Source organism: Myxocyprinus asiaticus, chromosome 46 (genome assembly GCF_019703515.2).
Source record: "Myxocyprinus asiaticus isolate MX2 ecotype Aquarium Trade chromosome 46, UBuf_Myxa_2, whole genome shotgun sequence".
NCBI classification, from domain to species: domain Eukaryota; kingdom Metazoa; phylum Chordata; class Actinopteri; order Cypriniformes; family Catostomidae; genus Myxocyprinus; species Myxocyprinus asiaticus.
The window spans coordinates 10,434,021-10,457,599 of NC_059389.1; the positions used below are offsets into that span (position 1 = coordinate 10,434,021).

The following is a 23,579-nucleotide window of genomic DNA, read 5'->3' on the forward strand; positions in this document are numbered from 1 at the left end:
CTCGAGATACTCCACAGCTGCAGCAGGTTTTGGGTCTCTTTATCACAGCTGAGACCATCTCTAAGGTTTTGCAGAGATTAAGTCTTGTTACTTCTCTTCAATCAGTTCACCTCTATGGTTTGTTTTTCCTTTAGAGCTCAAACAGCATGTTCCCAAACTCTCTCACACAATGATGGGAAACCGTGGTGTGTTTGGGATACTCAAAAACCCAGTGTCTCGTCCCATTTTTGTAACTCATGCAGCCAAGAACAACAAACATTAAACAGAATCTTTTTTGAACCAAGTTTGAAACAAAACTCAATACAGGTTCCCTGGCCCCTCCAAACACCCACACCCAGGCCTTATTCTCTGTTTTGTCTTTAAAGGTGCTGTCTAGTCCAAACTGGTTTGTAACTTGTGCTCCACATGTTCCGATTTATTGCTTGGATCAGTCTTCACTCTTTAAAGAAGAACAATGGACAGCAGCCATAATTATAAAGTGAGTATTTATTTCACCTTTTGATAACTGTTCTAGAAAAGTTACCTGTCAACAATCCTCATTCTAGTTTAAAAGCTAAAATGTAAAATTTAATTATGTGCACCAAAGCACCATCATGCCACTAAAAAAAAATATATATATTTTTCATTTTACTTTAAAATGAAGCAGTGCTTAAAATTTTCAAAGAGATCTTGGCAGCAAATGGGACATTTTCTGTGCTATACTGTACATACACTCACGGAGCACTTTATTAGGAACACTATGGTCCTGATAAAGTGCCCGATGTGGTCTTCTGCTGTTATAGCCCATCCGACTAAGATGTCATTCTGCTCACTACAATTGTACAGAGCAGTTATCTGAGTTACCGTTGCATTTCTGTCAACTCAAACCAGTCTGGCCATTCTCCGTTGACCTCTCTAATCAACAAGGTGTATCGATCTGCAGAACTGCCGCTCACTGGATATTTTTTGTTTTTAGCACAATTCAGAGTAAACTCTAGAGACTGTTGTGCATGGAAAAACCCAGGAGATCAGCAGTTACAGAAATATTCATACCAGCCTGTCTGGTACCAACAATCATGCCACGGTCAAAATCACTGAGATCACATTTTTTCCCCCATTCTGATCATTGATGTGAACATTAACTGAAGCTCCTGACATGTATCTGCATGATTTTATGCATTGCACTGCAGCCAAATAAGTAGGTGTATAGATGTTCCTAATAAAGTGCTCAGTGAGTGTAATTAAGCTCTAACAGCTTTATTTACTTAATTTTAAATATATACACTACAAAGAAGCTAAAATCTCACTGTCAGTGGCAATCCAGAACCTTTAAATTGAAATGTAGGTGTAAAACTATTAAGATTACTTGTAACTTTTTCATAAATGAATTTACCTACGATAGTGATGTCTGTGCTAAGCTACGCGTACGAGTCCAACAATGCACAAATAGACAACTTGACTCAATTTTGTTTTATTTCATTTTTACACATAAAAAATGTTAATACACACATTTTAGACAGCATGAATGAGAGGTTACATTGGGCATTTGTTAATGTTTGTCTACCCCCCCCCCCCCCAACCCCAAAACATGCACCTTTTAGTGCAGCTGAGCTGAACCCAACAAGCACCTGGTGCAACAGTGCATGCTGAGATGGGGCCTCCATAAAGCTTCAGCACCACCCTCTTATCCTGCTTAAATCCCCAGGGCACAAGCTCGTGTCCGCCCAAGAGTTAAACAAAACTAAAATGACCCAAAAAGACTCTCATTTCCTAAACTAATGAATACAATACAGTTTCTGCACACAGTACAAGAATCAAATCGTATTGTCAAAGTTCTGCATACATTTGCATCATTAAATGTATAGTAGGCAGCAATAGTAGGTAAGTGACAGTTATGCAGATAACTTTCTGGTGTCCAAAACTGTGATACTTCATTTCCATTAAAAATGGAGGGCTTCAAGCTACTTAAAAAGGACAAAGCAGGGGGGTTGAAGCATGTCCCTCATGCAAACCCACTGCAGCAAAAAGAGTCAGATTGTCCGTTTGAATATTAATAACCTCAGTCCATAATTCATCCACTGCATAATTCAAATCCAAACAACAAAAGGTGACTTCACATGCTATTCAGCTCTGCTTCAATAAGAAAACATTGTTCCAGGGCCTCCTAATGTGAAAGAATGTTCACTACTCTTTTTTATTATTATTATTATTTTTTTTATTTTTTTTTTACTAAGGGCAGAGAGCTGAAGGCTTGGGCAGGTGGAGGGAAGGGATCCCAGCCTTCCTGCAACCCAGCATTTGGACAGTGCAAATCCAGCTTTCCAATCTAGTTAATATCACTCTGAATTTCAACCATCGACCCAATAGGGAGAGAACCAGGTGGCCCATTCAGATGGGAGGCCACTTTAGGGGCAGTTTGCACAAGAACATTGTTATTCAGCCATCACAAAGAGACCAGCGTCTCTTGGCAAAGAAAAAAAAAAAGCATGTCATACTTCAGCAATTTCTTCACCTCCATGTAACAACTGAACACTGAAGTTTCTTTGCAACCTAGTCAAAATATCTTGCAAATCTAAAACCTTCCAACTCCCCGAAATCACTTGACTCAAATAATATTAATATCAACAGAAACAGTTGAAAACAATCAGTTCTTCACAGTTTTAAACAATCTAAGTGTCTCATTTTCTTCCAGCATTTTTCAGAAAAAGAAAAACGAAATGCAACGATTGCACCAAGATTAATATAATTATCTTTAAATGAAACAATCAGTTGGTCATACTTTAGTTACCAAATCTACATTTTGTCTGATCTCATGTACCTCTGATGCCTCTAGTGGAGAAATTAAATGGAAAAAACATGCACAAAAATGGAGGTCCCCTCTTACCAGTATTTAATGAAATAGTGGAGAGACATCACGGTGCTCCCAAATAAATTCTACAATCATTTCTTAATTAAAACCTAACAGTATCTCTGCTACAAAATCAGCAACAATGAATACACTTTAAAGATACTGCTAAACCAATGACAAAAACCTTTACGCAATAATAACAAATGTGAGCTTAATGGAAAAGATTGGAGGCACGTATATTTTGCCCAAAGGCAAATGTGGCCAACAACTTGTGCAATTGATCAGATTATTGATTACATGCGAGTAATGGAGAAATAATCAGTGATTGTGTACAATGCTAAAGGCACTATGGATGAGGATAACATATTCTGTAAAAAATCGTAAGTACATACCAAGTACAGAAATGCTTTTTCATTAAACGATTGTGCGCATTAATCTAATCCTCTTCCCCTCATATTTCTATATTTCCAGTGCACCTTTAATAAAGTCTATATTTCTTGTCTTAATTATACTGCAATATTTAAATGTAATCTTAGAAATCTTAATCATCTCTCTAGATTAGACTGGCTCTTCTTAAAATACCTAAAAATAGTCAAAAGCATTGTGCAGTTTCATGCTTTAAAGAAATTCCCTCAGGCAGATTAAAAAAAAAAAAAAAAATGACTTGCAAGGGCTGGCGCCTCAAAACAAGGCATGTGTATTTTCTCCGTCATCCACAAGAGGGGGCTGTTTGTCTTCAAACGTGGACACCTATTGCCTCAACAACGAGAGAGGAAATGCTGTGCATGTTACATTTTGAAATGAGAACTCCTTGAATTCCAGCACTATATTCAATACTTGTACAAATACAGCAAAATTAAAAAGTATTCCATGAACCTTAAGATACTTAGGAATTTGTGGAATTTGAGCATCAACAGGTCCTTTGAATAACTATATTTATCTTTGCTTATCCCTTTCAACCAAATCTTTCCAATCTACACCTAAATGTCTGGCTGCTTAGTGAGTTGGGCAATCTGGCAATCATGCTGAGCATTTAAAATCCAATTTAAGACCATATTGATATCAGCAAACCACTGAGTCAGTGCTTCTTTTGGCAGTCAGGATATGGATTAAAATCACAGGATTGTAGGTTAAGGCTCCATTGGTGGACCGTCTTGTAGAAAGGGGGTGAAGGAGGAACGGACTGTCCGTCCCTTCAAAGCCTGCTGGACGCGGAAGTTGTTGACCATACTTCTTTGCACCTGCTCCTCTGCTGATGTGAACAGCAAGCTGCGAAACACTGCCAACTGTGAAAAGAGAGAAGAATGTCAGAGAATCTATAAAAATAGGTCTGCGCATGTGTCAAATAGAAAATAATAATACAAAATATTTAGATCGGGAGCAATCAATAGCAGGAAAGTATTGCATATGTAAAAGAATAAATAAATAAAAAGGGAGTGAGTGGAGAGCGAAACGGAAAACAGATGTCAGCAGGCAGCCATATGAGCTTTTTCATTCCATTTCCAAGGTTACCATGGAGCAGAAGAACAAAGTCTGAATGACAAACAGTCTCCCAGGAGTCACAACAGCCAGTGTGAAAGTGGTTTCAAAGACAACATTTATGGCTTCATTGGCAAAAGTAAAATTCATAACTTTCATTAATTGTTTTCACATTTTTTTGCATTTCTGCACAACCGTACACACATTAATTTTGCTTCTGTAATTTACATTTCACAATTATTATCAGTTGACAAATAACGTGGACATTAACTTTTTTCGTTCATCACTGAGGTTTATAAATTGTTTATTTTAAGAGCTGTATCTGGACCATTTTTAATTACCTTTTAGCTTTTTTGTGCAGTTCACTTAAAAGTCCAAATAGTTCATGTAGTATCTTAATAGAATGCAACATTGTGGCTCCAGAAGTAAAATTATTAACAATACCTTATAAACCTTCAAAGCTGCACTACGTATGATTTTTTGGTTAGAAAATGAACAAATTGACGTTATTGATTGAGTACATAAACAATCAGTGTTCAAAACAATGTCCTTACCTTACCCCGATTCACCTTACGCTAAGCCAATAAAAATGATTTGTATTTTGAGCTGTCGGGTTCAATTTGGCGCGAAATCGCTGGCTTATGACGTACATCTTTGCGACATTACGCCATGTCCGTGAACATAGGAAAGAAGAGCCGGCTGTCTGGTTCCCATGTAAACAGTAGATGTCAGTAATGCACTGTTTTAATTTGCGAGTAGCCGTTAAAAAGAAGAAAGAAACTACAGTTCAGTTCAGTCACACTGTTCCGGACAGCATCGCAACAATCTGGATGGATGTTTATCTGTTATCCGTTTGGCGAAGTTGTTTACCTTCTTTAATGTTTGGATATGTTGTCTGGTAGGGTTATATTGCTTGTCATGCTTTTATGAACCGATCGCGATGTATCTACATTGTTGGGGGGGAAGTTACTGTGACATGTTTACTAAAATTTGTGACTTCTGAAATTGACTGTTAACTGTTGTATTGCATTTTTAAGCATATTGAATCCTCATTTTATGTTTTTAGTTTACGGTGTTATTGTGTGCATTCATAGACATACTATTATAGTATTACGGTTCACTTGCATCATCAACTGAGGCTGTACAATATAATATAAAAATAATAAAGTCTTCCATTGAACTCGTATCAGCCATATCACAAGTATCACCTCTTAAATTGACGTGTAGTACAATACAAACATTAATAGTAGATATAAAACACTTGAAAAAAATTATATAAAATATACCGGTAGTGATTGAGGTGATTGAGTCCCCTGTTCTCTATGTAAAAGCCCTTTGAGCGTAGTGTCAGAAAAGCACTATAAGTGTAAAATTGTTGTTTATCTTCATCAAAGCAATTAATATTTCAGTTTTAAAAGTTTAATCATATAACAGCTTATCAACATGAAAATAGCATTTTATGACTCCGGCTCTAAATATCTCCAGTCATGATTACACACAGGCGATGTCCAGGTAAGCTCAAATCATGAGATTCATCCACCAGAAGAGCAGTGCTGAAACACGCATCATGTTTACTGTTCTTCTGCAAACTGCTTGTAATTTCAGGTTTCAACCACAGATCGCTAGAAAGCACAAGTTATGTAGTGCAGCTTTAACCACCTGAGATCAGAGTGCGACTGCTGTGTGCATTTTCAATTTCCTGTTTTTGATTTGTAACTAGTAGCACCTAATATACATGCAAAAGAAAGAAAGAAAGAAATACAAATTCTAGAGTAAATAGTTTTCCTAAAATTAATGTCCACATGTGTGGACAATGGGACAAAATATCGAAATTTTTAATAATAATAAAAATAAAAAATAAAAATCTAATTGTTTATTATATTTCCAGGAGTGTTGGTTAATTATGTTTATGAGATGTTACAGACATTACATCTGATTCAAAGTAATGCCAGCATCATCCAATCACTGCCAACCATGTTAAATAAAATTATATATTATAAATTCTGAATCTTTGTACTGATTACCATTGTCCCATGTCTGCCAAACATTTTGAGTGATCCAAACATCATCTGCAGCCTGAAACTGAACTTTTAGTCGAATCTTAGGAGTGAATGCACTTAGCGTATAGAAACCCATAGAATGCTCCCTTGCTATCCATTTAGTGAATGACTTAACCTCCAGTGTGCTGTCTGTATGCACTGGTCTCAGAACAGTTTGAAATGCACCTTATTTTCATCCTAAATCACCAAAGCCTCTGAAAGCAACATTTTTCAGCTTTTGGATGAACCCATTAATTCTCAATGTGATAAAGCAGAAGTAAATATTGGATTTCTAAGGAAAAATATGCTCTAAAGTACACGTTAGTGTACATTGTGTTTTGCACCGTGGTGTTTTGCGATAAATCGCTCAAATTTTTAAAAATGGCATATCGGATGAAACTAGAGACTCAAACAGGTTTAAGTGTAAAAACTTAATTAGATTTCTTTTCAGATGTAGTTTTGTTGGCATTTCTCCCAAAGACAAACTCCAATGTGATCTGCACCATGTTTTTTTGTCACATGACTCATACGTTGAAATTCTAGCCCTTTACTGAAAGCACAGAGTCAGAATTGAGATCAGTCAGTTTAAATTAATCTAAATTATGCGTTGCGTACAGTGAAGCCAAAATACGTCTTGTATGTGTATGCAGGCTCACACAAGGTTAAAGACAGATCTACCTGGTAAATGCTTCTCCTGAAGCATTCGTCAGTCTGTGTTATTTAAAAAAAAAAAATTAAATAATTTTAGCGTGTTTGATAGTGTAGTTGTTCACCAGGAATTCCGCTATCCATGATCCAGCAGATAAAGATCCTCCAACCAGAGAATCGTGGCAATCAAAGCGTAGCGAAAGAAACCAGCAGCGACCACCAACTCCTATGATACTTTTTTTGCTTCAAATCAAACTTTGTAATTTTGTGATTCACCTCAGAGCTGGTTGGTTTGGTTCATGGATTAGAACTCTTTTAAAACATATTTTTTAAATCCCTTTGGAAGAAATGAATGGAAAAAAATACTTCTGGAACAAAGACGTCTGAAAAGTGGGTGGGCACTTTTGGGCTCTACAGTAATTCATGTCACTGCTTGAAATGTCATGTTAACACATGTGGTGTGTTATTTTCTAAGGTATCCTATTAGGATCAGTTGACCACTTTTTCCTGGTGTTTAATCTCCAAGAATATTTAAGGCCAGCAAAATGAATTTCCTTTTTTCATTTGCTACGAGGGAAAAATGTCCCCTCAATTTCCTGTCTTTCATTCCCGAAACATATTAGCCAACATACCTGATCATGACTGACTTCAATGTGCTGTTTCATTACGATCCATGTCACTGCTTCAGTAAGAGGAGGAGTAGTCAGAGAGCCTGCGTACGTCCAATATTCATCAATGTTTTCCGGGAGAAGACATGCAGGGTCAAACTTGGTGAACTCTACCACACTGTCCTGGATGGAAAAGAACGAAGATATTACATAAATGTAAAACTGTTATCTTTCAAGTGTAACTTGAAACAAAGAATGCTTTCAAATGTTTTATGCTTACAGTGTACCAAATATCAGAATATTCTTGCAACAAGATTATCTGTCATCCCTCTGTTTCCAAAACATTATGCTCTGAGGTCTCAATATAAAACTCACAACAAATCTTTGAAAAGCCAAGGGTCACTGTGTACAAAACACCTATTTCTTAATGTTTAATGCTTTGTTGCCCTTACCTTGTGCCGAACAGCAGGCAAGGCATCCACCAATTTCTGCAAACCCTCATGCCTCTTTCCAACCTGTGAAATGACAAAAACAATCTAATTTTTTAACATAAATATTTGCGATTGCAATGGATACTAAACTTACAGTTCTAGGAACAACAATTATGGAGGATTATATTGCATAAGTGTAATTATTATCAAATCAACTTGTTTATCTAGAGTGAAGAGACTCTGATATGCAGTCAGTACCTTCAGAAAGACTCCGATAACAGCCAATCCATTTTCCTCCATAACAGCTTCTTCAAATAAACTGTACTTGTCAGAGTTCCAGTGAACAATATGGAGCTGTGAAGAAAATGGACAGATACACACCCATGGTAATGTGAATGCTAACACTGGGCTCTTTTCCCGTAATTCCTTTTATTTGATTATGGTTACAACAATCGTCCACCCTGTTGCACAACCCTGTACACTGCGTTTAATGACGTATATTTGCCGAACCACAATAACTTAGACCAACAACATCCATTCAAATAGACAGAACTCTATTCATTCTGGTCTGAATAGATTCAACCAAAAGGCGGCACTTTGCACAATGGAGCATACATTTACAGGACTGAAATCAGAGCCTTATTACTCGAACACAAATCAATCCCACTCAAGAAGTGCTGGGAGCCATAACAAGGTCACGTTCTCATCTCCGGTAACAAATACAATCTGTTTTTGTTTGTTTTTTTTTCCCCTTTTCTCCCCAATTTGGAATGCCCAATTCCCAATGCACTCTAGGGCCAATTTGGTTGCTTAATAGATCTGGCTGGAGTCACTCAGCACGTCCTGGATTCGAACTCGCAACTCCAGGGGTGGTAGTCAGCGTCAATATTCGCTGAGCTACCCAGGCCCCCAACAAATACAATCTTGGCTTTTTGTCACAGCCAAGTCTCTCATTCTTACACACCCTGTGTGTTTCGTAACAGACTGAAATAAGTTAAAAGAGAATAGTGCTTGCTCTGGGTTTTTGCCATATAGTCATTGTGGTGATTTTTCACATTCCGCAATAAAAATAGAGGGTTGGTCCTAAATGTAAAGTCACTGCCTGCCTGTGTCGCAACAGAGGACTATTTCCTATTAGTGAAAAATAGCTTTCAGGTTCAAGTAAAGCCGCACTGTACAAAATGTCCGTAATTTTAACGGTAAAAATGCTACAGTAAAAAAAATTTAATTGGTTAACGGGCAGTTACCTTAAAATATATGTTAAAAAATTATAATATATTTAAGAAGACAATACAAATGTAAAATGTTGTAAAAATTACCTTTTTTAGATATAAAAAGTATGTATTTACAGTGTAATTAACAGAAAAAAAATTATATTATTAACAAGAGAGTACATGTACTTTTTCGGTAAGATATTGTTAAAATTACGGTAAAAAAAAAAAAAAACAATAATCAGGTATTCCCAGAATTCCCTGCGTGACCCATTACATTTCATTGTATTTTATTGGAATAGTTCTGTTTCTTCTTATTTTTAACATCAGTTATGTACATTGGAATGTTGTGTTTTATATTTGATGTAGTTCAGTTAATGTTTATTACATTATTTTAATTTCACATGTGTTACCCTGATGGTGTTTGTGTGAGTGACACTGAGCAAAGTCTCTACATGTTTATTGGTCACTGCTACTGGAAGAGCCACTATTAGTGAACTTCATGTCATCATGTGCCTCTCTGTAATAACTACGGTGATTAACAATACCTTATAAAGTAAAAAGCAGATTTTTACAGTTTCAGAAGGTTAAAGTATTACGTTTATATCATTTAATAATATAAAAGTTAATGCACCGTAAAATATACAAGCATCAAAATTACATCCCGTAAAGCCTGAAGCGTGGTTAATGTATTTTTTATGGTGAATTTCTGGCAACCACAGCTGCCAGTTTTTTACTGTAAATTTAACAGGATTTTGTTTACAGTGCATGGACTCAAAGATGTGGCTTTCATTTTGAATTTTTTTATTCCAAAATAAATCCAACAAATGCATTTAATTCCTTGAGTTTATGGGGGTGAGGGTACCTCAGCAGGGTAAAGACGGCGATCTATGGAGTGCTCTGAGCCCCAGGTGTTGTTCTCCCCCCAGTGAAAATGAAACTGACACAGTCTGAAGCGATTCTCCAGTGGTCCTCCCTTCAGAGCTAAAAGAGAATCATATTCATTTATTTATCATGTTACAGTTCTCACAACACAGAACAGATTGCTTCTTATTTCATATGCTATTTTTGTATAAAAAAACAAAACATACATACACACATAATAATTATATATATATTTATTTTAGTGGTCGACCGATACCGATTTTGTCGATACCGATAACTAAGGTGGTGAAAAGGGCCAATAACCAATTAATCGGATGATAGTTTTTAAAATCAATTTATTGAATGTTAAAACATTTTCTTAGTCTTTCAATACTGTGATGGGCACTGATATAGAGTGATGCAGGTTTATTGTGCAACCAAAATCCCAATCATAACCAGAAAAAAAAATGAAGATTTGGTATATAACACGGAGTTTTAATTATAAACAAGCTCAAAATACACTGGAGACTTTTATTTTGAAAGGTCTGTGCTTTCAAACGCAACATGCAGACTTACAATCATCTAGATGTGCAATGTATTACAATAAAAATACTATAAAGTAAACACTCTCATGTGGGCTAATAAATACTGTTTAAGCAGTAATTCATTAACAGTAGATCATCATTCATCAATAGTAGATCAACAGAGTTTGCTTGTCAATTGACCAGTGTTACGGTATTTTAAAAAACTTTTTTTCCTTTTCTCCACCAACACAGTCAAAATCAACATGAACTCAACAATCAATAAAGGTTACATAAATAAAAGTCTATGCTTCATATGTATCATTTAATATATATTGTATTAATAATCATTATTTAGTCCACAAACAGTGATGATGACAGTGACAATCCTCTACAAGTAAATATTCAATGAATTAAGCTTTATACAGCCTTTCTATACATTCCTCTGTTTTGGCCACAAAAATAACAATTAAATAAAATATCAGCAACTATCGGTGTTGATATTTTCCGATAACCGATATTTCCAAAAAGCAACCATAAAACTGATATCTGTCGACCTCAAATAATTATATGTGTGTGAGTATATATATACACACACATACACACATACACACACACACACACACACACACACACACAGGTGGCAAAATGTTTGGAATAATGTACAGATTTTGCTGTTTCGGAAGGAAATTGGTACTTTAATTCACCAAAGTGGCATTCAACTGATCACAAAGTATAGTCAGGACATTACTGATGTAAAAAACAGCACCATCACTATTTGAAAAAAGTCATTTTTGATCAAATCTAGACAGGCCCCATTTCCAACAGCCATCACTCCAATGCCTTATCCTTGAGTAATCATGCTAAATTGCTAATTTGGTACTAGAAAATCACTTGCCATTATATTAAACACAGCTGAAAGCTATCTGGTTCATTAAATGAAGCTTAACATTGTCTTCGTGTTTGTTTTTCAGTTGCCACAGTATGCAATAGACTGGCATGTCTTAAGGTCAATATTTGGTCAAAAATGGCTAAAAAGAAACAGCTTTCTCTAGAAACTCATCAGTCAATCATTGTTTTGAGGAATGAAGGCTATACAATGCTTGAAATTGCCAAAAAAACTGAAGCTTTCATACAAAGGTGTACACTACAGTCTTCAAAGACAAAGGACAACTGGCTCTAACAAGGACAGAAAAAGATTTGGAAGGCCAGATGTACAACTAAACAAGAGGATAAGTACATCAGAGTCTCTAGTTTGAGAAATAGACGCCTCACATGTCCTCAGCTGACAGCTTCATTGAATTCTACCTGCTCAAAACCAGTTTCATGTACAAGAGTAAAGAGAAGACTCAGGGGTGCAGGCCTTATGGGAAGAATTGCAAAGAAAAAGCCACTTTTGAAACAGAAAAACAAAAAGAAAAGGTTAGAGTGGGCAAAGAAACAGACATTGGACAACAGATAATTGGAAAAGAGAGTTATGGATCTTAACCCCATTGAACTTTTGTGGGACCAGCTAGACTGCAAGGTGCGTGAGAAGTGCCTGACAAGACAGCCACATCTATGACAAGTGCTACAGGAAGCGTGGGGTGAAATGTCACCAGAGTCTCTGGGCAAACTGACAGCTAGAATGCCAAGGATCTGCAAAGCTGCAAAGCAAATCCAAAGTGGAGGATTTTTTGATGAGATCTCTTTGAAGTAGTTTAAGAAGTTCTGAAATTTTTTTTCAAATTGTAATAGTAATTTTTCATGTTATTAATGTCCTGACTATACATTGTGATCAGTTGAATGCCACTTTGGTGAATAAAAGTACCAATATCTTTCCATAAGAGCAAAATCTGTACATTATTCCAAATTTTTGGCCACCAGTGTATTTTATATATATATATATATATATATATATATATATATACACACACAGTGCATCCGGAAAGTATTCACAGCGCTTCACTTTTTCCACAATTTGTTATGTTACAGCCTTATTCCAAAATTGATTAAATTCATTATTTTCCTCAAAATTCGACAAACAACACCCCATAATGACAATGTGAAAGAAGTTTGTTTGAAATCTTTGCAAATTTATTAAAAATAAAAAACGAAAAAAAACACATGTACATAAGTATTCACAGCCTTTGCCATGACACTCAAAATTGAGCTCAGGTGCATCCTGTTTCCACTGATCATCCTTGAGATGTTTCTACAACTTGACTGGAGTCCACCTGTGGTAAATTCAGTTGATTGGACATGATTTGAAAAGGCACACCCCTGTCTATATAAGGTCCCACAGTTAATAGTGCATGTCTGAGCACAAACCAAGCCATGAAGTTCAAGGAATTGTCTGTAGATCTCCGAGACAGGATTGTATCGAGGCACAGATCTGGGGAAGGGTACAGAAAACTTTCTGCAGCATTGAAGGTCCCAGTGAGCACAGTGGCCTCCATCATCCGTAAATGGAAGAAGTTTGGAACCACAGGGACTCTTCCTAGAGCTGGCCGCCCGGCCAAACTGAGCGATCGGGGGAGAAGGGCCTTAGTCAGGGAGGTGACCAAGAACCCGATGGTCACTCTGATAGAGCTCCAGCATTTCTCTGTGGAGAGAGGAGAAACTTCCAGAAGAACAACCATCTCTGCAGCACTCCACCAATCAGGCCTGTATGGTAGAGTGGCCAGACGGAAGCCACTCCTCAGTAAAAGGCACATGACAGCCCACCTGGAGTTTGCCAAAAGGCACCAGAAGGACTCTCAGACCATGAGAAACAAAGATTGAACTCTTTGGCCTGAATGGCAAGTGTCATGTCTGGAGGAAACCAGGCACCGCTCATCACCTGGCCAATACCATCCCTACAGTGAAGCATGGTGGTGGCAGCATCATGCTGTGGGAATGTTTTTCAGCAGCAGGAACTGGGAGACTAGTCAGGATTGAGGGAAAGATGAATGCAGCAATGTACAGGGACATCCTTGATGAAAACCTGCTCCAGAGCGCTCTGGACCTCAGACTGGGGCGACGGTTCATCTTCCAACAGGACAACGATCCTAAGCACACAGCCAAGATAACAAAGGAGTGGCTATGGGACAACTCTGTGAATGTCCTTGAGTGGCCCAGCCAGAGCCCAGACTTGAACCTGATTGAACATCTCTGGAGAGATCTGAAAATGGCTGTGCACCGACGCTCCCCATCCAACCTGATGGAGCTTGAGAGGTCCTGCAAAGAAGAATGGGAGAAACTGCCCAAAAATAGGTGTGCCAAGCTTGTAGCATCATACTCAAAAAGACTTGAGGCTGTAATTGGTGCCAAAGGTGCTTCAACAAAGTATTGAGCAAAGGCTGTGAATACTTATGTACATGTGTTTGTTTTGTTTTTTTGCTGTGGTTTTTTTTTTTTTTTAATAAATTTGCAAAGATTTCAAACAAACTTTTCATGTTGTCATTATGGGGTATTGTTTGTAGAATTGAGGAAACTAATGAATTTAATCCATTTTGGAATAAGGCTGTAACATAACAAAATGTGGAAAAAGTGAAGCACTGTGAATACTTTCCGGATGCACTGTATATAATTTTTTTTTTTTTTTTTCTTTCATGGCAACAGAATAAACCCAAGTTAAACCAGATCATTTCTTACCAGCCTTTGCTTCAAAACTAAGAAACTAAATTTACTATGGGATGGGTTGATCCAACACATAGTAAATTACTAAAAATCCATAAAACAGTTAACTTAGCCCAATTACTATTCTCTCTTACAAATGTTTCCACAGTAATCATAGTTTCCACACTATAGTAAACCCTGTAGTGACTGTGTATTTCTAATGTAAAACCATTAAGAATTAATATTGGATCTTCTTCAAACAGTGTTGGAGGAACATTTAGAACGGGTTTACTGTGCTTTGATTTATTCGGATGATGTCTAAGCTTCTAAGTTACATGTTTTGTTATATTAGAAATGACATTTATATTTAAGCGGAAACTATGGTTACCATTCAAGACAAGAACAGGTAACTTACTGGATTTGTCCGTGGTGTCGTCGTACTCGACAAGAAAAGAGTAGCCGTTGTTCCATATCTGTTGGCAGGTCCTCGGGTCGTATTGCACTTTGAGGGGTTTGAGTTGCGGGTCAAAGACGCTTTTGCGCATCACAATGTCAATGGGTGACTGTCGGTCTCCACCGGGAACGGCGAGCGGCTCCTGCCACATCGGATGCACTAAAGCGAGAAAGACAGGTCTGTATAAGGAATCAGTGAAAACTAGGATTTTGTCTCAAATCCTAGTGAGTTGGCCATATACAGAATTTGTGGGCATCATAAACAAGTCGCGTCCGAGACTGAGTTTTGGCAAAAAAATGCAGCAAATGCGCGCATAAGATGCACGAAATGTGAAAAATAACGCGCCAATAATTACCAGGAATGCTGTCTACTCTAGTAAGGCAGCTCATTAGGTTTTGAGACACAGCCTACATCAGTAACAACAGACATACTGACACGTCTTATCAAAACATAGGTAATAGATAGGTAGATATGTAAAGTCATAACAAATATACCTACATTTTATGGCGCACAACGCAGCCTCATGCGTCGCGTTACACATTTGTTTTAAAATTTAAAGCTTAAACTCTCAACAGGAACAATTTAAAAAATCTATCCAAAAGCGAGGAAAAAAGCGACTCTGACTGCTTGTTGTTCTTCTTGGTTGCGTTAGAGAACAAAAAAAAAGAAAAAAGGGGAAATTATGCTTCCTCCTGAGACTCGATGACTCAAAGAGAATTGACACGTGGAACGCCAAAGCAAGAGCTGACTAGATGCACAGAAAGACAGACAGACGGGTTTTATGTTACCTTTAAGAGTGGGCATGCCCTTGCAATCGTTGCATCACTGAGCAAACATATAAGAGTTCCTTCATACTGCGTTAAAGTTTGTTAATGGAACTCTTCTGACACAATATAAAAGTTAAGATTAAAGGATCAGCTCACCCAAAAATGAAAATGTAGTCATTGTTTACTCACCCTTATGTTGATATAACCCTATATGACTTTCTATCTCTTAACACAAAGGCAGAAACTGTGAAAAAAGTTGATGTTATAAAATTGCATTTTATGGTGACTCTCTCTTCAAGCTTGAATCTTGAGTCAGCAGACCATTTTTTTTAAATTATTAATATTATTTTTAAATGTCTCCTTCAGAATTTTGGGTTGAATTGACCAGATTTTTTGCCTTAAAAACTAGACAAGAGTTCACTTTAACATTATGTGATGCATTATGTTACTTTTCTCATCTTAATCATAATATAGAATAAATGTAATATAATATTATAAGCAAAATATTTATAATAAATTTCATATTTATAATAAAATTATAATAAATTATAAAAAAAATATTTTATTCATAAATGTAAATTCTCATCAACTGTACAAAGTTTAAAAATGTTTTTGCATGATTTTACTTATTTAATATTGTCTCTCAGAACACTGAACAACAACAAGTGTCAAAGTTGTCAAACTGTATGACAAATTATTAAATTGAACAATTCATTTGTAACCATATTACCTTTTTTTTTAGCAGGCTAGTTATCTATCTTTTTACTTTATTTTCTTTATCATTAAGTGATGGAGTGGTGGTGGCGTAGTGGACTAAAGCACAGAACTGGTAAGCAAAAGATTGCTGGTTCAATTCCCACAGCCACCACCACTGTGTCCTTGAGCAAGGCACTTAACTCCAGGTTGCTCCAGGGGGACTGTCCCTGTAATAAGGGCACTGTAAGTCGCTTTGGATAAAAGCATCTGCCAGATGCATAAATGTAAATGTATTAAGACTCTGTACACCTGACACCTGCAAAAAAAGAAGAAGAAGAAAAGAAAGAAAAAACACCTCTTCAAGCTTCAAAACAATGCAAGAGTATAATTCAGAAGTCTAATAAATTATTCTATGAGACTTGTGATTGTAATGAAAGCATACGATATGGTTTGGTGAGAAACAAAAGGAAATCTAATGTATTATTTAGTGAAACTGTTGACCAACCGTTGATCTCCTGTGTGCATGCATGATAGGGCATGAGAGCAATAGTTCACACATCCCCCTCGCAACATTGGGGCGTTCAAGCGAAAATACAGTTTTATCTAAAAACAGGTCCACCACAGTGATAGCGACAACAGAACATAACACAGCTGCACACAAAACTTACTAAACATGTCTGAAGAGTTTATAGTTGAAGAATTGATGCATTTCTATGCCCAGCCTTATTTTTTTGAACGGAGTACTCAGAAATCAAACAGAAACATAGAGGAGGCTAACGGCAGTCAGTTACACCATGTCCTAACCTGACAGCAAATGACATGTGATAAAAAGTATACTTTCTATGGTAATTAGAGTTTTTGTCCTAAACAGCAGTGACTAGCGACAGTACATTCTATCGATCGCTTGTTTTCTATTTTCGGCATCACGTAACTCCATCCACTGTGAACTGGCACCAGTACAAAAACTTTCAAAAAAATAAGGCTGGGCATAGAAATGCATACATTCTTTGACTACAAACTCTTCAGACATGTTTATTAAGTTCTGTTCTCTGTTTTTTGGGCAGTTGTGTTGTGTTCTGTTGTTGCTATCACTGTGGAGAACCTGTTTTTAGATAGACGAAACTTATTTTTGCATGGACGCCCCAATGTCGTGAGAGGGCTGCATAACCGTTGCTCTCGTGCCCTATCACGAACGTGCACAGGAGATCTACAGTCAGTGAACAGTTTCACTAAATAATACATTAGATATTGGTTTGCTTCTCAACAAACGTTATCGTATGCATTCATAACAATCATGAGACTCATGGAACAATATATTAGACTTCTGAATTATAGTTTTGCATTCTTTTTGAAGCTTGAAGATGTAGACACCACTGAGCAGAATTTTTTATTTATTTTTTGTTAAGAAATACAAAGTCATAATGGGTTGCATAGGGGTGAGTAAACAATGATTTAATTTTCAGTTTTTGGGTGAACTATCCCTTTAATGTCACATGCTTCTGGGTCTACAAAAGGAATTTAACCAGAATTAAATGTAAGCTGTCAGGCAATGTGACCAACAGGCCTTTCATGAGATTAAAATAATACACAAGGGCCTTTACTATAATTCCTTTGAGCCTTTTATGTGGTCCAGTGCTGGGGGACTATAACTGTGCTGGTCCATTTTGTGGACAGCAAACACAACATGGGTTCTAACAATAACCATTTTATAAAAATGTGAAAGTCATATGCATTTAAGGCTAGTCTTTGAATAAATATATGATTAAAATGAACGTTTGTAATGAAATGGGTTTGGGATGTTTGCTATGTTATTTTCTTTACCAAAAAAATACTGTGAGTAAATGTTTCTTATTATAACTTTGACAGTTTTCTTTTTTGCTAGATGTTGTGTGCATATTCAATGTGTATAAACTAATAAAATTCTAAATGATTGGCTTTATCTCCTAATATAACATTCTGGGCTAAGATAAGATAAGACACACATAATAGAAATTAAAGTTATAAACAGCTACTGATTGCATGGAAAATCTATACAAGCACAAGCATATACAACAGTTAATCTATAGCCTATTATATTTAAAAATATCTTGTATTATAATTGAGGAAATTATTTTGTTTTGCAGAAGTGTTAGTTTGTACTAATTTATTATTTTCTGTCAAAGGTATTTTATCCTGGCTTGATGACAATATTAGTAACAATCTACAAATTACATGCTCACACTTACGTTTACACTTAAAGGTATAGTTCACCCAAAAATGAAAATTCTTTCATCATTTACTCACCCTCATGCCATCCCAGATGTGTATGACTTTCTTCTGCAGAACACAAATGAAGATTTTTAGATGAATATCTCATCTCTGTAGGTCCATACAATGGGAGTGAATGGTGACCAAACTTTTAAGCTCCAAAAAGCACATAAAAGTAATCCATAAGACTCGAGTGGTTTAATACAAGTCTTCTGAAGTGATCCGATAAGATTGGGTGAGAACAGACCAAAATGTAACTAATTGTTTTACTGTACATCTTGCCTTTGCAGTCTCTGGGCGTGATCATGATTTCAAGTTTGATTACTATTCCTAGTGCTTGACATTTGCGCAGAGCACTAGATGGCGCTATGAAGTGTAATCGATGCAATGGTAAGATGTACAGTGAAAAATTAATTACATTTTTATCTGTTCTCACCCAAAACCGATTGGATTGCATCAGAAGACAGTTTTGGTCACCATATTCTTACACTGTATGGACCTACAGAGTTGAAATATTCTTCTAAAAATCTTAATTTCTGTTCTGCAGAAGAATGAAAGTCATACACATCTGGGAAGGCATGAGTGTGAGTAAATTATGATAGAATTTTTTCAAGTTACTGAGTGTACCTTTAAGTATTAATAGCTGGTGTTGTTCTATCTCCAGCAGTAACTTACTGTTCATTGTTCTAATTAACATTTTGTTCCATGTTTCAACTAAATGGAAATTTTTCTTTCACTACATGTTAGGGGTCTAAGAAACATACAAAATAAAAGCTACATTTTTGTTTTTTTAAAGAGAGTAAGGCTCAAAAGTGTATTCTTTTGCAGGAAACACATTCAAGTGGTAGCGATGGTACCTTTTGGTCTAATCAGTGGTGAACTAATTTTATTTGATCATGGCACAACCAGTTCAGGAGGTGTTGCTTTTCTTCTTAACAATTTTCCTGGGAAGATTCTTGAGTGACAGTACAGTTTATGGTCATTGGCTGTTTTGCATTCTGAGAATGGATAGTTTTTGTCTCATCTTAGGAAATGTTTATGGTCATAACACTTTGTCCCAAAATGGAATCTTAATTTCTGAAATTTCATTGGTAATAGAAGAAATGAAAAGAAAATACGCTACTGACTTTGTTATATTGGGTGGTGACTTCAACATTGTGTATTATGAGTGGTAAGATAGGTCACCTACTAAATATAGTGTACATTATTATAACTCCTTATTAGTGGACTTTTGTAATGTCAAATGTTTAATAGATCCTTGGCGGGAATCAAACCCGTACCTAAAACAGTTCTTTTTTTTTTTTTTTTTTATTATCCCTTTTTCTCCCCAATTTGGAATGCCCAATTCCCACTACTTAGTAGGTCCTCATGGTGGTGCGGTTACTCACCTCAATCCGGGTGGTGGAGGACAAGTCTCAGTTGCCTCCACTTCTGAGACAGTCAATCCGTGCATCTTATCACGTGGCTCGTTGTGCATGACACCGTGGAGACTCCCAGCATGTGGAGACTCATGCTACTCTCTGCGGTCCACGCACAACTTACCACACGCCCCACTGAGAGCGAGAACCACTTATCGCGAGAAGGTTACCTTTTCTTTTGCGATAAACCAAAACTTGTGACAAAGTGTTTTTTTTAGGCATGACGTCATCACGCACACCATTTTTATCGATAAAAGGCCATTTGAATGGAAACAGGCAGAAGACGGTAAATTTCGCAAATTTTTTTTTACACATTTTCACTTTGTCGATAACAAAATAGCACGGAAAGTGGATGGAAACTAGGCTATTGTTGTCAGCTGAGTGGAAGTTAATGTGTAAAAATTTATTTTCACCAAACTATTTTGTTCAGGATTCACAGTTTGGTACCCCCTTCAACCGAACAATTCCAGTCGTTGCATTTATAAAATGTAATATTTAAAAGTCTGGTTTTCCACCATTGAACATTTCCCCTGAGCTTGTATAGCAGAATACGGTGTAACACCGCTGCTTATCTGTTTATCTTGACTCGGCAGTATTAATATAGTCAGCATTTGACTGATACTAAACAGTAATACTGATGTTTATTTAGCCATTTATTTTATTTTTATTCTTTATTTTAATGGTCAGCATTTGACTGATACTAAACAGTACTGATGATTATTTAGCTATTTATTGTATTTTTATTTATTCTTTATTTTCTCAGTGTTCATTTCTAGAATTTGTTGACAATGTATAATAATAATAATGTCAAATATTCTTTGATAAAAAATATTTAAGAAATCAACCTTCTGAGTACCTTTGCATAGTCATATGGGTGCAAAATCTGTGAAAAATCCACATAGAAAAGGTCTGTTTTCATTCCAGCTCAAAAATTTAATATATCGGCCACCATATCGGTAATCGGTGAATCTTCCCTCTCTAAAATTGGTATCAGTCTCAAAAAATCCCATATCGGTCAGGCTCTATATAATATATCGTGATACATTACACTATCATGATTCAATTTCGCTTTTAATTTCAATGAATTTGGGTATAGTTCAGTTATAATGTCCGTTTTGCTTGCACACAGTATGAAAGAAATTATCTTTCAGCTAATGCTGTTATTCATTATACAGGGGACCTTCTAACTTGATAAATTACGGACATATCAATTTTAAATTTTTCATCATTTTGGTGACATTTTAGCTTTTTTTTTTTTATGTAGTCCATGCATTACATCAATAAATATGGTGTATTGAAATTGCATATATTATATTGCATATATACAGTATATTATTACATGTTTGTTGTTTACATGCTTAATTTGTACCATTTACAAGTATTTACTTATGTAGGAAAAGTGCTAAAATGGTACTGTCTCTTTAAGACCTGTGGCAGGGACTTTGACAGTAGTGTTTGTTTGATTGAATGGCTACTTTACAGCATCCATGCTATTTAGTGATTAGAATTAAATGTTTCTTTTGTTGTTATTGATAGATAACTGACTGTAGAGAACAGAAAGGATATTAAAAGAGACATTATTAAACAAATGGTTTGCTTGGATCTCATCTTTGGATTCGCATTACACAGAAAGAGTCTTAACTTTTACTCTCAGCATTCAGTGAAAATATGTTGGTGCTGAACTTCTTCGCCACTACACCACTCAAACACTGGTGAGTGAAAACTACAAAATTACCAGCCAGTGGCTAATCACTGACATTTTTTTGTAGCAAATGGGAAGTATTTACACACATCTGAATGTTGGGGACTGCAGATAGAAAGAAACGGCGATCTTGGCATTTTAAGAATCAACATTTGGATCGTACAAATGAGATTCAGTAGAAAATCAATATTTTTGCCTGGCCCTAGATTCAAACATGTGAGACAGGCCAGCATGACCGTGAGAGAAACCGTGAATCCTGCAGGATCAGTTTGTCTCTTTCATGCCTCATAGAAGCATCTCTGACTGCACTGAAAATATCACAATATATCTCAAAACATGGATCTAAGTATCGATACAATATCGTGAGAATAAATATCGCGATATATCGATATTTGATTGTATGTCACACAACTATATAACATACATTTAAATACATTGTCATATCTGCTGTACCTATAAATTGTGATGAAGCAGTTAGTGTCTTTTGTGTTTTAACTAAATGATTAAAAATGTACTTTATGTTGATGATTAGTAGTAGGACTCTTTAATAATGTTGAAAATGAATTCAAATGTTGAAATACAGTTTCACTGTGATTGATGTCTTTTCTTTTACCTTAAGGGAGGAACTCCTCAAAAGAGCCAAATCATCACTAAATGGTAAAGGCTTTCTCATCATGGGTACAATTTTCCACCTTTGCAAGCTTTTGTATCTAACCAGAGAGGGTTTGTAAATGCATGGATGAAGCATACATGGTGCAGACTAAAAACAGATGTCAGTGGAAATAATCGTTGCCTGTACACTTACTAATGCACATGAATTACTCCAGAAAAAATTACTTAAAGTATTTTGTAAGCCTACTGATCATAAAGGACAAGAACATATATATATATATATATATATATATTGTTGCTCAAATTAAACATGTTCTTCCTTTATGAAACTTGAAAACACAGTCTCTCCAATGAGACATATTGCAATTTTAAGAATGGTTTCAATGAAATGTTCTGCAGAAAAACATAAACATGACCCTTATCTTCTCAGGGCGGGGCTTGAGGAGGAAAAATAGACATGTGAAACAAATAAAAACCCGCCCACCATAAAATGACAGGGTTATTAGTACATACTGCAAAAATTATACCACACAAAATATATCACTCTACTTTAAATACAAATAACAGATTCCTACAGCTGTTCTGGCACACGCCATGCAGTTATCATTTCCTTTCATGTTTTATGTAAACATTACTACTAATACATGACCCGGAAGTGTAAAGAAGCGATGCAAGAAGGCGTTTTTTTCTAATAAATAATCACTAACACGGTCATAAACGACATTTATAACAACACTTAGTAAGGACTGTTACATGGTGCACTACTACAAGGACCACTTACCCAAACAATGTTGAACAGTGGCTTTTAACAGAACCAAATGGCTTCTATACATTCCGGTTAAAGCATTAATTCACAAACCTTCTGTCAGGACAAATTTGCTGGAGCAGGCAGACAGGTTGCATCTCCGAGCAGGTATCCAGCGCTGGCATCTAACGTGTCTCACTAAATGTCTGCCAAAAATCTGCCGACCGAGAGGCGCTACGATAGCTGTCAGTGTCACCATGATGCCCTGCTGCGCGTGATGTTTCCTTATAGCACGTGTTATATATATAATATATATTTAAAGCCTAGGATCTATCCGCGACACGCCATGTGAAATAAAGGTCCTTTGGCGTGCGCTCTCGTGCCAAACGTGTACCGACAACACTTAGCTTGTTCTTCCGTCCTACTGATTGGTGAAGTCAAACAAGGTCTGGTTTACAACACCCACCAAACGACTTAAGGGGCCTAGATGTTTCCGATTGTCTCGGTCTTACGAAACCCGACAAAACGTTTAGGGTGGGGTGCCCAGCCTCAGTCCAATCAGCTTCATCCACAGAGGGGCGTTAGATCTTAATTATATGCAGAGGAGGGACACGAGGATGCTGGTTTGGGGGGATAAGTCATTTATGACGGGACGTGTATTTTAATGCAAACTATGGTTACCATTTTTTTGGTAAAGGACCTCTCTGAAGCGGTGGAATATTTTGCACAAG

At 36.4% G+C, this 23,579-nt stretch overlaps 1 protein-coding gene across 2 annotated transcripts; it reads right to left on the reverse strand.

Moving 5' to 3' along the window:
• Nucleotides 1–1,444: 1,444 nt before the first annotated feature.
• Nucleotides 1,445–23,362, reverse strand: LOC127435876 (carbonic anhydrase 5B, mitochondrial-like). Of its 2 annotated transcripts, none has more exons than XM_051689620.1 (7): nt 22,963–23,362; nt 14,623–14,820; nt 10,109–10,227; nt 8,291–8,386; nt 8,054–8,116; nt 7,626–7,784; nt 1,445–4,113 (listed from the first exon to the last, which is right to left on the reverse strand). In XM_051689620.1, the coding sequence occupies exons 1-7, from the start codon at nt 23,105–23,107 to the stop codon at nt 3,958–3,960; spliced, it is 936 nt and encodes a 311-aa protein (XP_051545580.1). In that variant the 5' UTR covers nt 23,108–23,362; the 3' UTR covers nt 1,445–3,957. The 2 variants fall into 2 exon arrangements, with proteins under 2 accessions (XP_051545580.1, XP_051545581.1); XM_051689621.1 differs by lacking the exon at nt 22,963–23,362 and adding an exon at nt 15,160–16,492.
• Between the last annotated feature and the right edge of the window lie 217 nt (nt 23,363–23,579).

Excerpts from the sequence above, each read along its gene's own strand:
- LOC127435876 (XM_051689620.1), bottom strand. The coding sequence starts at position 23,107 with ATGGTGACACTGACAGCTATCGTAGCGCCTCTCGGTCGGCAGATTTTT. Across the intron at positions 8,387-10,108 it reads GCCGTCTTTACCCTGCTGAG|CTCCATATTGTTCACTGGAA; the intron begins GTACCCTCACCC and ends TTTTCTTCACAG. Across the intron at positions 8,117-8,290 it reads TTATCGGAGTCTTTCTGAAG|GTTGGAAAGAGGCATGAGGG; the intron begins GTACTGACTGCA and ends GTCATTTCACAG.